The sequence below is a fragment of the Apodemus sylvaticus genome, chromosome 2 (genome assembly GCF_947179515.1).
Source record: "Apodemus sylvaticus chromosome 2, mApoSyl1.1, whole genome shotgun sequence".
Lineage (NCBI taxonomy): Eukaryota > Metazoa > Chordata > Mammalia > Rodentia > Muridae > Apodemus > Apodemus sylvaticus.
The window spans coordinates 66,856,856-66,870,679 of record NC_067473.1 but is presented as its reverse complement, the minus strand read 5'-3'; the positions used below and the strand labels follow the sequence as shown (position 1 = coordinate 66,870,679).

The following is a 13,824-nucleotide window of genomic DNA, read 5'->3' as shown; positions in this document are numbered from 1 at the left end:
TATCTTATGTGTACTTTCTCTTCATTGTAATGAATTGAATGATGAATTCTGAGAAGTGGATAAAGATCTACGTAAGTTTTTAATTGAGAGACAAACAGATAGGAAAGGTTTTTTTAATCCAACGTGTTCTTTCCTTTCATTAGCTTTGTATCCACATAAGTTATGGCTGTGATGAGATATCAGGTAAATAGATCTAAGGGAGAAAAACTCTATTTTGACTCAGGGTTTAAGGGAATAAGGTGGTTTGTAATGGGAAGACATGGCAGCTGAGCATGCTCATATTTGGGTGGCTCAGAAGCAGGGGAAGAGGAACGCCTATGTTCAGCCAGCTTTCCACTTACCCTCCTCCAACTGTAATTCTGTCTGGACCCCAGCTCACGAGATGGGGCAGACTACAGTCAGGGCAGGTCTTCCCGCTCAGTTAGTCCTCTCTGGAAACACCCTTAGACACACCCAAAGTATGCCCCACGAATGTCCTAAGAGTTTTAAATCCCAGTCAAACTGATGAAATTCACCATCACAGAATCATTCACCCCTGACTGGTCTTCTGAGTTCCAGTTATTCCCTGAGCCCTTTAGTCCCACAGCATCTTAGAGAATTTGGTCTAGGGTTCCTATAGCCGTGATGAATATCCTGATAAAGAAAATGCTTGGGGAGAAAGGGTTATTATATCTTACAACTCCATCAGGCCACACTCCATCCCTGAAGAAAGTCAGGGCAGGAGCTCAAGGCAGGACCTGAAACAAAACCCTTGGAGGAGAGCAGTTGTTGGGCTCCATCCTTGTGGTTGCTTGCCTCATATTCTTATACAGCCAGAACGCCCTGCCCAAGTGTGGCATTGCTGACAGTGAGCTGGACTTTGAAGACTGTGTTTTGTCCCTTTCTCTTGTCGTTCTTTCTGTGTTTTGAACACCTCAAGGTGAACAGCCTCCTCTGCCTGGTGCTTGGTTGCTTTTGCCCAGTCAAAGCAATGGATCTATTGCTCTCCTGAACCTTCTGAAACCATAAGCCAAGAACAAACCTTTAAGTTAACGTCTCTTCGCTTATTTTGTTACAGTGTGAGAAGGCTGACTCACACATCCTAGATATAGAGTTTTGCATAGAAATAATTGATTGGGACTAAAAATTGGACCCTATTTTTAAAAACAGTCTTGTTTGGTTCTTGGTCACAAGCCTGTTGAGTAAGAGTCATTGTAATTTTTATTCTCCAGAGGACCTAGCCAGTTCAGATAAAGTGAATGAATTAGAACCAAACAGACCTTGACCTGTTAATTCAGTAGTGCTTTCTTCTTTGTTAATCTCTTATTGCTTCCTTAGAGCTGTAAATCCTCCAATATAGGAGGTAATACATGATTTCACCCTCAAAAACAAGGTTTTATATTGCACAAGATTCACTAGGAAGGAATGGCTCAGGCAGTGGGGTTTAGGCAGCCAGTGTCAGGCATGTATTCACCAAGCCACCAAAAGCCTTAATGAAATTTGAGAACTTGATGACAGTTGTTGCCAAGTAACAACAGAAGTCTTAGTCTAGGGTTGGCACTGTGTTTATTACAAATGTTAACAGGAGTGGAGGCATAGGCCTGCAGTCTCTAGCATTCCACAGGCCAAAGTAGGAGACTTCATGAGTTCCAGGCCAGCCTGGGTGACTCAGTAGGATATTGCATTAAAAAAATAAAAGTAAACAAATAAATAGCAGGTCACTGAATGAGTCACCTGTCCATGCACTCCTAAATACTAGCAAGCAGAAGGCCTCGGGGTTAAGTATGCAGTTTGGAGATTGACAAACTAAGTTTCAAATATCAATTATGTCACTTAAGGAGGCTTATGTCTCCTTGCATAGACTTCTATCCACTTACGGACGCTGTGTGAGGTTAGAGAGCGTCAGTTTCTAATCTACAAACTTTTGAAGAAAATAAGCCTCTGCTTATCAATGCTTTCCCACCCTGCGCCTCCCTCTGGTCTGGTGAACTGTGTGGCCAAAGCCAGAGTTGGATGTAATGGGTGGGTCTGTGTGAGGCCAGCAGAGGGCACCATCGTGCCGACAGAGCCTGATTTCACACAGGAGCACCTGTTTACACTGTTCAGAGCCTCCTGTTAACCTGGGGACCTACCTAGAGAAGTACCGGTTTGGTATTGGTCTCCAGGGTTCTGTCATGTGGGCTGAATGGTAAGACACATGATTTAAAAAAATGATAAACGATGGCCTGAGAAAGCATCAATGTGCATGTTAATGAATCAAAAATCCCTTTCACTAAAATATAGCGTTTTAGTTCATTAAAACAGTCTATATGGTATACTACTTATAGTTAAGAGAATTAGAGTAAAAAGAATTCTTTCTACCTCCAGAATTCACTCAACTCCAGTACCTCTCCCTGAAGACCATCAGTTGATCCAACCGAAAACCATCAACAGGTAAAAACTGTCCTGGATACAGTCTGCCATTAATATTGATTTACATTTTTCTTTTTCCATGTAATAATACATTAGATAATTTTTCTTATCTATGTGAATACACCATTTTATTATTAAATATTAGAAATAGAGAAAATGCATAACTAATACACATCCCACAAGTTTTTTTGTAATCAGCACTATACTGTATTTGCTTTATCATACAAATAGCCATTTTATCCAAATTATCATTTTATTCATTTTTTCAATGCTTTTCAAAACTTTAGGTTTTGTTACAGTTCAAAAGGGACTGCAGACATCAGTATACATCTACCTAAATACCTCAGCATTTATAAAGTAGAGTTCAGTGTTTATAAGCTCTTTCCTTCTCCTATGAAACAGATTTTTTAAGAAGGCTACTCCCTGACTTTTGAAAGGCATACACCTGTAAAACTAAGTGTCAGTTCAACTGCAAATCACTACTCTCCCTTAGAAAGTACTTTCTGATAACTTCCCAATTTTATAGGCATGTTTTATTTTCTTTCATCTTTTAAAATGTTAACATTTTGTAGTACATAAGCCACAAATGTATAACTTGATTATTTTAAGGAAACTATTCATTTGATCAATGACTTTCCAAATGATAACCATTTAGAATGCATTTAAAATTTAACAATTGATATCCTTTTATATCTCTCTTTATTCATATTTGTAAATAAGACAAATTACTTTCTCTGTAATTTATTCATATTAGAAAGGTGGACACACCGGGTTCCTTTTTTTTTTTTTTAATTTTAATTTAATTTTTTTTTTCTGAGACAGGGTTTCTCTGTATAGTCCTGGCTCTCCTGGAACTTATTCTGTAGACCAGGCTGGCCTCGAACTCAGAAATCCACATGCTTGAGTGCTGGGATTACAGGCGTGCACCACCACCGCCCGGCGACACTGGGCTCCTAATGCAGTGCATGGCAGCTCGGCCCTGAGCATCTTGCTTCAGCCTTCCAAGTGCTGGCAATCCAGGTACAAGCTCTCAAAATGAAGCTTTGAGTAGGTAGAGCTAAGGAAGCTCCAGCACTTTGTATCCTGATTCAGAGAAGCGGCTGCTCCTTCACAGGCCAAGGAAGTGTCAGCAAACTTAGATTCAACAAATGTCTTATCTTCCACTCGTCATGCCTACACTGTAAGGTGTATGTGACAGCGTAACGTGGAAACTCACTGGCTTACATTCTGTTGTGGAAGGATGGGTAGCTCTACAGCAGGTTATGAAATGGTAAGTGCTGGAAGGAAGGTTCAATGTGCTACCGTGGGTCAGACAGGAAATGAGTGCTGGGAAGGGCAGGGACTGGGGATTCGTCAAAGAGGGCTTGCTCACATTTTCTTTATGTGTGTCTTAGTTATTAGCATGGTGTAGGAAATAAATAATTGCTTTCTCATTTGATGGCAATTAGTGAATAGGTATCGATCTAATAATTCATGATCTTCTAATCTCCTGATTTTCCTTTCTCCTACTTCTATTTTTTTTTTTTTTTTTTTTTTAGACAGCCTAGCTGTCCTGGAACTTGTTCTTTAGGTCAGTCTGGCCTCTGACTTTGAGATTCTTCTGCATCTGCTTCCCAAGTGCTCATATTAAAGGTGTGTGTCATCGTGCCTTCCCTCTTATTTCTTAAGAAATGGAAACACTCCGCAATCATGTGGACTTAAATGTTAGTGACTGATTTCAAACTTACATTCCACAAATAAACATTTAAATAAGTAAAATAATTTCTCATTAACAGTACATGATTCAAACGGCATCACATAGAGGTGCCCATTCAGGTGATTCTGAAATGTTTCAGCATGCAATGTCCATGTCCATTAATCTATTACAATCACTGATATAATCTACTAACAAAACATATTAAATAAGTAAGGAGAGAGAGAGAGAGAGAGAGAGAGAGAGAGAGAGAGAGAGAGAGAGAGTTGATCAGATTCAAGCCAATGGTTTCCCTTGAATTCACTGAAGAGACTGTACCTTTGCATGAGCTGAGCAGCCTGGACTGAGGTAGCAGGAGTTTCTTTGGCCTCCCAAGCCTTCCCTGACCTCTTACTCTGGGGTCTAAAGGACTCTTACTATTGTCTCTGCCTACTAATAGCAGGTGACTAGAGAAGGGCTGCAAATCTCTCCAGAAGGAAAATGATGGTTAATGGGTCCCAGACTCTAGCTTTCCACAGACCCCCCATGTTCTCAGCCTTCTGGCCTTCCTGAGGCACCAGCTCCTGGAGTCTGCACTTGGCTTCTCTCTCTACTAACGGACTTTCTCTTCTCCTCTGACCAGGCTTTCTCCAAGTTTTTGCTACCTCCCTCTTCCCCTCTCCTTCCCCCCCCCCTTTCAAAAACTTTGTTTCATTTTGTTGAGATAATTTACTCAGTATGTATTATATACTTCTAAGATCAGGAACATAATATATGTGTGTGTGTGGGGCAGTCCTATGCAAAATGAAAATGTAGGTCAATGAATTAAAAACAAAACAAAACACAGAGATGCAGTAGATAGGATGCATGCCTTTGATTCCAGGAGGCCTGAGGCTGAGTCAAGAGTATCTTACACGCTTGGCTAGCCTGGGATGGGTAGTGATGCCCCGCCTCAACTGCCCCTCAAAGAATTATGAAGAATTTCAATGTGACGATAGAAAGCAATAACCCACTTCTAAGGCCATGTGAACGCATGTTTGCAATCTTTGACACCGTCCTTGCATGGTTTTGCAGGGAGAGATGTGGAGCACTCTAGAATTGTAACCTCCTTACATATTTTCCTGATTTTGTATTTTAACGTTCTGATATATCACTATATATTCATGCGGTACAATATTTTGATATATGTATACACGGTGGAACGATTGTAGTGAATTTATTGATATCACCTATGAGAATATTTAATATAAATTTCTTTTGCAACTTGGAAATAAATCCAGTCATCACGGTATGCAAGAGGTTTTGTAAAGACATTCTTACCTCCACTAGACAGGCACAGCCACCAGTTTAGGGATGGGGCCACCAGCCATTTTAAAACTTTTAACTCAGAATTGTTCCTGTCCAAAGGAAAGACAGGACAAAAAAATGGAACAGAGACTGAGGGAAAAACCATTCAGAGACCACCCCACCTAGGGATCCCTACCATCTGCAGACACAAACCCCTCACACTATTGCTGATGCCAAGAAGCACTTGCTGACAGGAGCCTGGTACGGCTGTTCCCTGAGAGGGTCTTCCAGCACGTGACTAATACAGATACAGATACTCACAGCCAACCATAGACCCAGGGACTCCAGCGTAAGAGTTAGGGGAAGGAGTGAAGGAGCTGAAGGGGATTGCAACCCCACAGGAAGAACAATATCAACTAACTGGATCACCCAGAGCTCCCAGAGACTAAACCACCAACCAAAGAGGGATACATAGAGCGATCCACAGCTCCAGATACATGTTTAGCAGAGGAAGGCCTTATCTAACATCAATGGGAGGGGAGGCCCTTGGTCCTGTGGACGCTTGATTGCCCAGCATAGGGGGATGCTAGAGTGGTGAGGCGGGAGCGGGTGAGTGGGTGAGTGGGTGAGTGGGTGAGTGGGTGGAGGAGCACCCTCATAGAGGCAAAGGGGAGGGGGAAAGAGGATGGGATGGGGGACTTCTGGACGGGCTACTAGGAAGGAAGATATCATTTGAATTGTAAATGAATAAAATGATTAGTTAAAGAAAAAGAAAAGATATTTTGCTGAGAATAAACTTTGTAGACTTTGGTCAATATCTTCTCAGCATCTTCCTCACCTTTGCCCTGTCCTGCTGTAAGTACTATTCTCCTACACAGAAGACTGACATTCAGACTCTTCTTTATACTTCTTACTGTTTTTTTTTCCCCAACGACCTATCTGTCCACCCACCCATCTGCTCTCCTTTCCTTCTATCAGTTTCAAACTCTACAGGCCAGGGCAGCCTCAAACTGACAATTCCTTTGTCCCTAGCCTCTCCGATGTTGTGATTACAGTTGTGTACCAAAACACCCAGCTTGACTTTTAGATTCTCCCTGTGGGACCATGCAGTATTTTATGCTCCATTGCACCTGGCTCATTTGAATTGTTATAGTGTCTTCCGGGTTCATTCATACGTTCAAGCACAAGTTCCTTCTGTTTTAGGGCTGAGTAGTATTGCATTATAATTATACCATATTTCATTTATGTAATGATTAGTAGACATTTACATTGAGTCCCTATCCTGGCTGCTCTGGACAATGGTACAATGAATGTGGCTAAGCACATGTCTTTGACACACTGATTTCAGCACTTTTGTATATGTATTTAGGAGTGATACTTCTAGACTGACTATATGGTAGCTCTACTTTTAAGTTTGTGTGAGAAACAGTCATATTATTTTTTCAAATGACTGTACTAACGGTAGCTACTCTCTCTGGCAAACCTAGGGGAAGGGTGGGAAGAGAGACAGATCAGATAGAAAAATCCAAGCGCCAGTCTCTTAAAGGGGAGCAGGTTTTAAGTAGATAGCCTGTTGTTTATTCCAATAGTATTAAGGGAAATCTTAAAATCTGTTGGTACAGGGCCTGTTCACTTCTCTCTTGGACAGATGTGGACACATTATTGTCAAGAGTTATGCTAGTTAAATCCAACTGTCAACTGGATGCTATCTAGACTCACTTGGAGAGACTGGCCTCTGAGCATATCTGTGAGGAGATTATTTCAATTAGGCTGAGATGGGAGTCTTGACCTCTGTGGTTGGCACAATTCCCCAAGCTGGGGATCCTGGATTGAATCAAAGGGGAAAATGAGCTGAGTGTGGGCATTCATTTCTCTCTTCTTTCTGAATATGGGCAAAAAGTAACTAAAAAGAAACAACTGAAAAGTTGTTTCCAGCCTCAACTGCCCTGACTTCTCTGTCATGCTGGACTGAACCTCCAAAATAAATGGTGAGCCAAAATAAACTCTTCATTTCTTAAGCTGGTTTTGTCAGGGTATTTTATCTGGTTTTTGTTTTTAGGTTAGAGTCCATGGCTCCAGGGACACTCTATGCCTTACAGTCCCTGAGAAGCCAAGGCACTTTCTCAGGCAGTGACACGCTCAGACCACTTTGAGTTTCTATGTATGTTAGAAGACAAGAAAGCAGGGAAGCATGACAAGAACATTGGTCTTAGACATTAATATTGTGTAGCTTGCACAGCTTGCAAATGTCACTGTATCCTAGCAAATACAACTATATTGATCCTGGTATTTGCCACTATATTTTATTTCTGATAAAGGTATAAAATGTGATTGCCTAGGTCTTGCTGTGATCCCTATAGACCGAGTATGGTTTAATTTCTCACAGGTCATATCAGGTAACCTTGGCCCAGCAAGTAATCACAGGAACTTAGAGTGAGGGATTTTATAAACAGAAGTTTCTTCACTGTTTTCATCTGTTTAAGACCATATTGAATTTTTCTGTTGTGGTATTTAATATGTAAGCTACAACTATGCATACAGTATGCTTTTAAAATGAAGATTACACTTATTTTTTTATGTTTGTGTGAGGGCCTGTGTGTGTCACGGTGCATGTTATGTGTGTGAAGTAGCGTGGTTCAGAAGACAACTATCAAGAAGACATTTTCTTTCCCCTAGGAGGGTTCTAGGTATGGGCTCAGGTCATCAGACTTGGCACTTAGTTCTTTTACTCACTGGGCCATCTCACTGGCCCTAGCTCAAGTTTCTGGATGAGAAGACAATGCCAAGAAGAGAGCAAAGGGAAGCTGGCAAATAGGCTTAGCCTCATTGAAAGCAATAGCCCCAGTTCCAATCAGGTGTCCAAGTGTGGGCTCTGCCTCAGGACAGACTTCTCACATACTTTAGTATGATACCAAAATGCAGAAATTTCTGATTATTGAACAGTAGGGAATACACACAGAGTGGAAATTGAGGCAAATGAATAGCTAAGAGGGGTGCAGAAAAGGTGAAGATACTTAGGAGGGAACAGGCATTATAGCAGGCTGTGCACAGAGTGACACTGTGTTCTCAAGACCTCGGAATTATGAAAGACTAAACAACATCTGAAGGTCACAGCAAGGCCAGAGACTCCCTTGCTCTGGTTCTGAACTCGGATTAAATATCTGAGCACAGCTGGCTGTTTTTCTGGTTCCCTCCACCGTTCAGTTTTAGTATCCCATCCCTGTTATTTCTTCCCAGTTTCCCTGGCTGGTCAGAGACACTAAATGCCAAGCTGCTTTGTTGCTAAGTCCACTTAGCTTAGTTTCCTGTCTTTGATAAACATGAGGAAAGGGAGACTGTTTCCCCGCACCTACTCCACTGTTGCCCCTGTGTGCTCCAGGGAATAAGGACGGCTGTGAATCCAGAAGGAGCTCTTCTTGCCCAATCTCTGGAGCGGGCAGCATGTGATTACAGGATCATAGTACCCCAACACCAGCCAGGCAGACACAGGTCCAGAAATGTTTTGTCTAGTGGCATCAGGTTTATTTTATAGGAATGCAGAACTTACGGGTTTTCAAAAGGCACTTGTGAGGCAGAGGAGTAAAGGCAGCCACCGCTAAAGGCAGACTCTTGTTCTAGCTCCCAGGGCCACATCAGATGGAGAAATCAAAGGTTACTCTCTAAGGCAATCTTAAATTCTGGCCTTCAGGTTTGGGGGTGCAGGGCCCATCCACTTCTCCCCTAGATAGAGAAAAAAAAAATCACAGGTGATTTATACATGGTTGTCAGATAGCATAGCAGTGGGAAATGGTCCTAAGGAGTCCCAGGACTTTCTAGGACCTGCTTAGCTTCAAGGTCTAGAAGGTTTCCTTCTCCCATATAGGGAGACTTCCGAACTCATTTCTACCTTGATCAGCACCAACTAAATGTAAGGCTTCCCTGTTATAAATACCAGAAACTTTTATTGTTGCTGTTATGGTCATGTGACATAATGGGTCAGCGTCAAGGTGGGGACAAAAGGTCAAGTGAATGAAAACCTGAACTTACCTAGCAGGTAAGCTAGTAACTCCATGCGGTCAGATCCAAATAACATGTAGGATTTACCATCCACGTGGGCAACCGTGGTGGGCAGCCCAAAGGCCTAGAGAAAACAGAGCATAGGGAGGAAGGTGATAGAGGACTTACAGGTGCTTACAGGACTGAGGTACACAGCGCAGAGCAAATAAAATGTCGGCTAAAAGACTCCGCCCCAGTCATCTTCTTAGCTCTACCTATGTGGCACAGAGATTCTTACTTTTCAAAACCGCCATCTTTTCCTTCCTTGACTAGGCTTAGGAGGGAGAAATGGAGTAGATGGGGTGCTTGGGAAAGCTGAGGAGGAGTCATGATGGGAGGAGGGCAGCGAGGAGCTAACAGCCATGAACACAAACAGCCACACGACGCGATGTCTCTATCTTTAGACAGGGGCCGGGATATACATGCAGCTGCTCACCCCGTATTTGCAGGCTGCCTCGGTGGTCTCCCTGAGCTTGTCCTTCACCTCATCTGTGGTGATGTTCTCCAGAAAGTGTTGGGCTTGGGCGGTGGACATTCCGGCCTTCTCTGCTGCCTGGGGAGACAAGGAAGAACAGGCGGCTGAGACTGCACGGTGGTGGTGGTGGTGGAAGGAAACCCTATTCTTTTCCTTCTCTGTTCTCAGGTTTTTCTGGAAAGACCTTTACTCAACTGCAAGTAACAGGTTATCAGGCCTAGTCAAGTCTCCTTTTCCCAAAGTCTGAAGATAAGTGGAAAAGGCAGAGGACACAAAGAAGTCAGAGTCACAGAAACCGCACCAGAGGGCATTGCAGAGGCCAGGCCAGCAAGCCTCAGATTTCACAATAAGGACACAGCACATAACAGCCATTTGTTACTTGTGTAGAGGCAAAGAGTTTGTCAATAGCAGCATTAAACGCCATATCCCTACAATTTAAGCCCCGAGCGCTTCTTTTTCCTGCGCCTTCGAATTCCTAACAGTCTCAGGGTAGGTTCTGAGTCCTGTAGAATTTCCTGAAGATTTTAGGAATGGAGTCATGGCTACAGCTCCCTGCCTGGCGTCCAGACGACAAGAGGGCTTCTGATTAGGATGCACATTAAATTAGTGGCATTTCAACCTGAAATCGCCTGAGTCCCAGTGTGAAGGCTATTCCCTAATTGATGACATCAGTCTTTCTGGAGGGTGACACTTGGCACTCATGGCTATGTCCCTGTATAGCCCAGGCTGAGAAGCTACAACTTGACCTCCTATGAGCCACGTCGCTAATAGTTAACTGAGAGAGTTGTTGAGAAACAGGGGAAATGGGTAAGGCACTGAATTAAAAGTATTTGCTAAATATTAAGTAAAAACTGATTAAACACACACATGTATATATACCTTTAGAAACTAGATGTAAACACTAAAGGAAAATGTAGCCATTGTTCGCATATCTATCTTAGGAGAGATTTCGTGTCTTATGTATTAAGAGAATATGTGTCAAATATCATTTGTATACAGGAAAAAAAGAACATTTTTAGTTTCTTGACTTCATTCCAAAGAGCATCCAAGTTTGAAAGCCCCTCCCTGTCTGGCACACACTCCATGTTTTGAGTGCTCTTCATTTATTTCCCACCGAGCATCTGTTTAATTCTCACTTGTCAGTTATCTTTTTGTCTGGGTAAAGTCTCCTGCTTTGTAATGGGCGTACATTAGTGAAGCTTGTGTTGGGAATTCCTGGAGGACTGAGATCAAGGCTGCATCCTATCTAGGGTCCCCACATGGTCCTCCCTTTCCCACACTGACTGACTTCACTTGTTTCCATCAAACTCATTCCTAAGCTATCTACAGTAGATGTTTTGTTGTTGTGGCTGGGGATTAAATTCTGGGACTCAAGCAGATTACGCATGGACTGCGCTTAAATCTACAGCTGAGCTACAACCGTAGCCCACAGAACATTCTTCAAAGAATCCTCTTCATTTCAGCTTTATAGTAACCTGTCCTCTCAGACACTAACTTTCTAAGTCGTTAAGAGCCTCTTTTTGTCCTCAGATTCCCTGTGACAATAGTAGGGAAGGCCAGTCCAGACACTCACAGCCAGAATGTTCTGGGATTCCGTGATGTCTTCATCCTAAGGAGAAAAGAACATTTAGCCAGGAAGAAACAGCACAGAGACAGGTATGACACAGGACCCTATTTCTTGAAATTGCCCTTGGCAAGGTCAGAAGGTTATCTAGCTCCTTGTCCCCTCCCTCCAGGAACTAGAGTTTAGCCCTTACTCGAGACCAAATACGCATCCATAGCTCTCTGGACACCTTCTCCAGCATCTCTGGTTGCTCCATGCTCACAGCGGTGAGGAAGCGCATGGCATTTACACTTCCTGTGGGACAGAGGCACGTGGAGCTCAGATTCCTAGTCCTTGTGTCCTGATGGAGGACAGCTCATCCGCACTTCAGACAGACCCCCAAGCTCAGTCACCTGCCGTCTTCAATCCAATCCCAGTTTCTCATAAATGGATTTCCTCTACTCTGTAATTATTTCTGCCTATCCCTTATTTCTGTCCAGCAGATGCTGGGTTCCCCACACAAGCATGTTTTCTTCTTGATATCCGAAGAAAGCCCCCCCCCCCCGCTGGTCTGTTCTCTGCTAGACTCCCCTATGTTTCTGACCCGCTTCACTTTATTAATTAATTAATTAGTTTGTTTGTTTATATTTCCTCTGAAACTGTAGTTATAGATGGTTGTGACCCACCATGTGAGTGCTAGGAATTAAATTAGGTCCTCTGGAAGAGCAGCCAGGGCTTAACTGCTGAGCCATCTCTCCAGCCTCCTTCTTACCTTTCTTAACACGTTCACCAAAGAAATTCTTGGGTATGTGGATGGGAACCTGGAAGAACAGCTTCAGGAGAGGAATCTCTTTGAACATGTACTGGCCTTTTCGGGGAACCATAGCAGGTGGTTGGTTTCCTGGCAGTGGAGAGTTAAGACAACTGGTGAGATAGGACATGAGGGTCTCAGGCTTGGGGAGGTCCTCCGGTCGAAAGCAAAGTGCTAGCTTTGTCTGAGGTCAGTGCAGGACGCCCCTCAGGCCACAGAAAGCAACCCTCCTTGCCCAGCGAGGGGAGGGGGGCCTTCTTCTTGCTTACCACTGTCTTTCATGATCCCAGCGATTAAAGCCGGCCGCAACTGCAGCTTGACATTCCAGAGGTGTTGGTATCTGCATAGGACCTACAAGTGTAGCGATAAGAAGGGGAGCTTGTGTGGCATTTGAGGAGAGATGGCTTAAGTGGCCTACAGTGCTGTCTCCTGGCTCTAAGTGCCAGGCAGGGATGGGTCCTCCACACTGAACTGCTTGGTTTATTAGGATAAAACTCTCAGCTCTTTGAAATGGATACCAGAATGCTTACTCCAGTGTATGATTTTCATCCTGTAGAGCATCCTACTTCTCCCACCCCCCTCCCTGAACTTGACGTAGCTTCACTGGAGACGCTCCTGTTCTTTCTAGGGTCTGTGCAAAGAGAATATTTGACCTTAGGATCAGGACCCTACTTGGAGAAGTCACGGTGTGTTTAAAGACACAGAGTGAACTTCAACCTGGGAACAGTCTGAACCCTGTTCTAACCCTGAGGGCTTCGCCAGGAATTTCTGCAGCCCGGTGGCCAGTGCTCGGTTGTGCACTCGCCTCCCAGGCCACAGCCCAGGCGTCTCCCCTGTGTCACCTCAAATCCCAGCCAGGAGTACGGGGACAGCACATCGTAGAACAGTTCCAGGATGCGTGGCGCCGGCCCCATTCTACAGTAGAGAGAGAGAGAGAAAGCGAACGTGAAGTCTTGGTCTCCTGAAGTTTCAGGGTCAGGAGCAAGCAGCCAATCGCAGCCGGCAAATTGCAGGCGGGTCCGCTAAGGGCCCTAGTGCGCAGCCTCCGGGAGAGACCCCGCCCGCGGGGCGGGTGCAAGGGGTGTAGCCCGATAGAAGGAAAAAAGAAGAGCGGTGAGGAAGGCAAAGTCTGAGATAAAGGGGTAGGTCAGACCGAGAGAAGGCTCTCAAGTGTGTGCAGCCAATCTAAATCGCGTTGGAACTTTATCCCTCAAACAAGAAGGCATTGCACAAGGATACGAATTTGCAGTTGGATGACGTTTAAAAACGTGTGGCAGTGTGGAAATTCCTAATTATGTCTTTTATTGTATTCATTTTCTCAGAGATTAGAACAATGTTTGGAATGAATTTGACAGTCGACATAGTGGTCTTTCCTTATTTCCATCCTATACATTATAGCATACCCAGGGGATGCCTGAAATTTTAGATGACATCAAACTCTGCATATTATGTTTTTTTCTATACCTAGATATCCTTGAATTATAACTTATAAATTAGGCACATTAGTGATGAACGCTAGTAGAACCGTACCATACCATACTAAAAATGTTTGACTTATTATAATAAAAGCGTTACTTAACGTAAGTATTTCATTCGTTACTTAAACATAA

At 43.5% G+C, this 13,824-nt stretch overlaps 1 protein-coding gene across 2 annotated transcripts; it reads right to left on the bottom strand.

Moving 5' to 3' along the window:
- Positions 1 to 8,848: 8,848 nt before the first annotated feature.
- Positions 8,849 to 13,223, bottom strand: Gstk1 (glutathione S-transferase kappa 1). Of its 2 annotated transcripts, XM_052173563.1 has the most exons (8): positions 13,057 to 13,221; positions 12,484 to 12,565; positions 12,176 to 12,304; positions 11,618 to 11,718; positions 11,434 to 11,469; positions 9,822 to 9,938; positions 9,377 to 9,470; positions 8,849 to 9,070 (listed from the first exon to the last, which is right to left on the bottom strand). In XM_052173563.1, the coding sequence occupies exons 1-8, from the start codon at positions 13,126 to 13,128 to the stop codon at positions 9,021 to 9,023; spliced, it is 681 nt and encodes a 226-aa protein (XP_052029523.1). In that variant the 5' UTR covers positions 13,129 to 13,221; the 3' UTR covers positions 8,849 to 9,020. The 2 variants fall into 2 exon arrangements, with proteins under 2 accessions (XP_052029523.1, XP_052029524.1); XM_052173564.1 differs by lacking the exon at positions 11,434 to 11,469 and having other exon boundaries at positions 13,057 to 13,223.
- Positions 13,224 to 13,824: the final 601 nt, after the last annotated feature.

Bases quoted from the DNA above. Each gene is read 5' to 3' on its own strand.
- Gstk1 (XM_052173563.1), bottom strand. From the start codon at position 13,128: ATGGGGCCGGCGCCACGCATCCTGGAACTGTTCTACGATGTGCTGTCC. The intron at 11,719-12,175 runs GTAAGAAGGAGG...TCTGTCCCACAG, and splicing joins TGGTGAACGTGTTAAGAAAG to GAAGTGTAAATGCCATGCGC. The intron at 11,470-11,617 runs GTAAGGGCTAAA...TTTTCTCCTTAG, and splicing joins GGATGCGTATTTGGTCTCGA to GATGAAGACATCACGGAATC.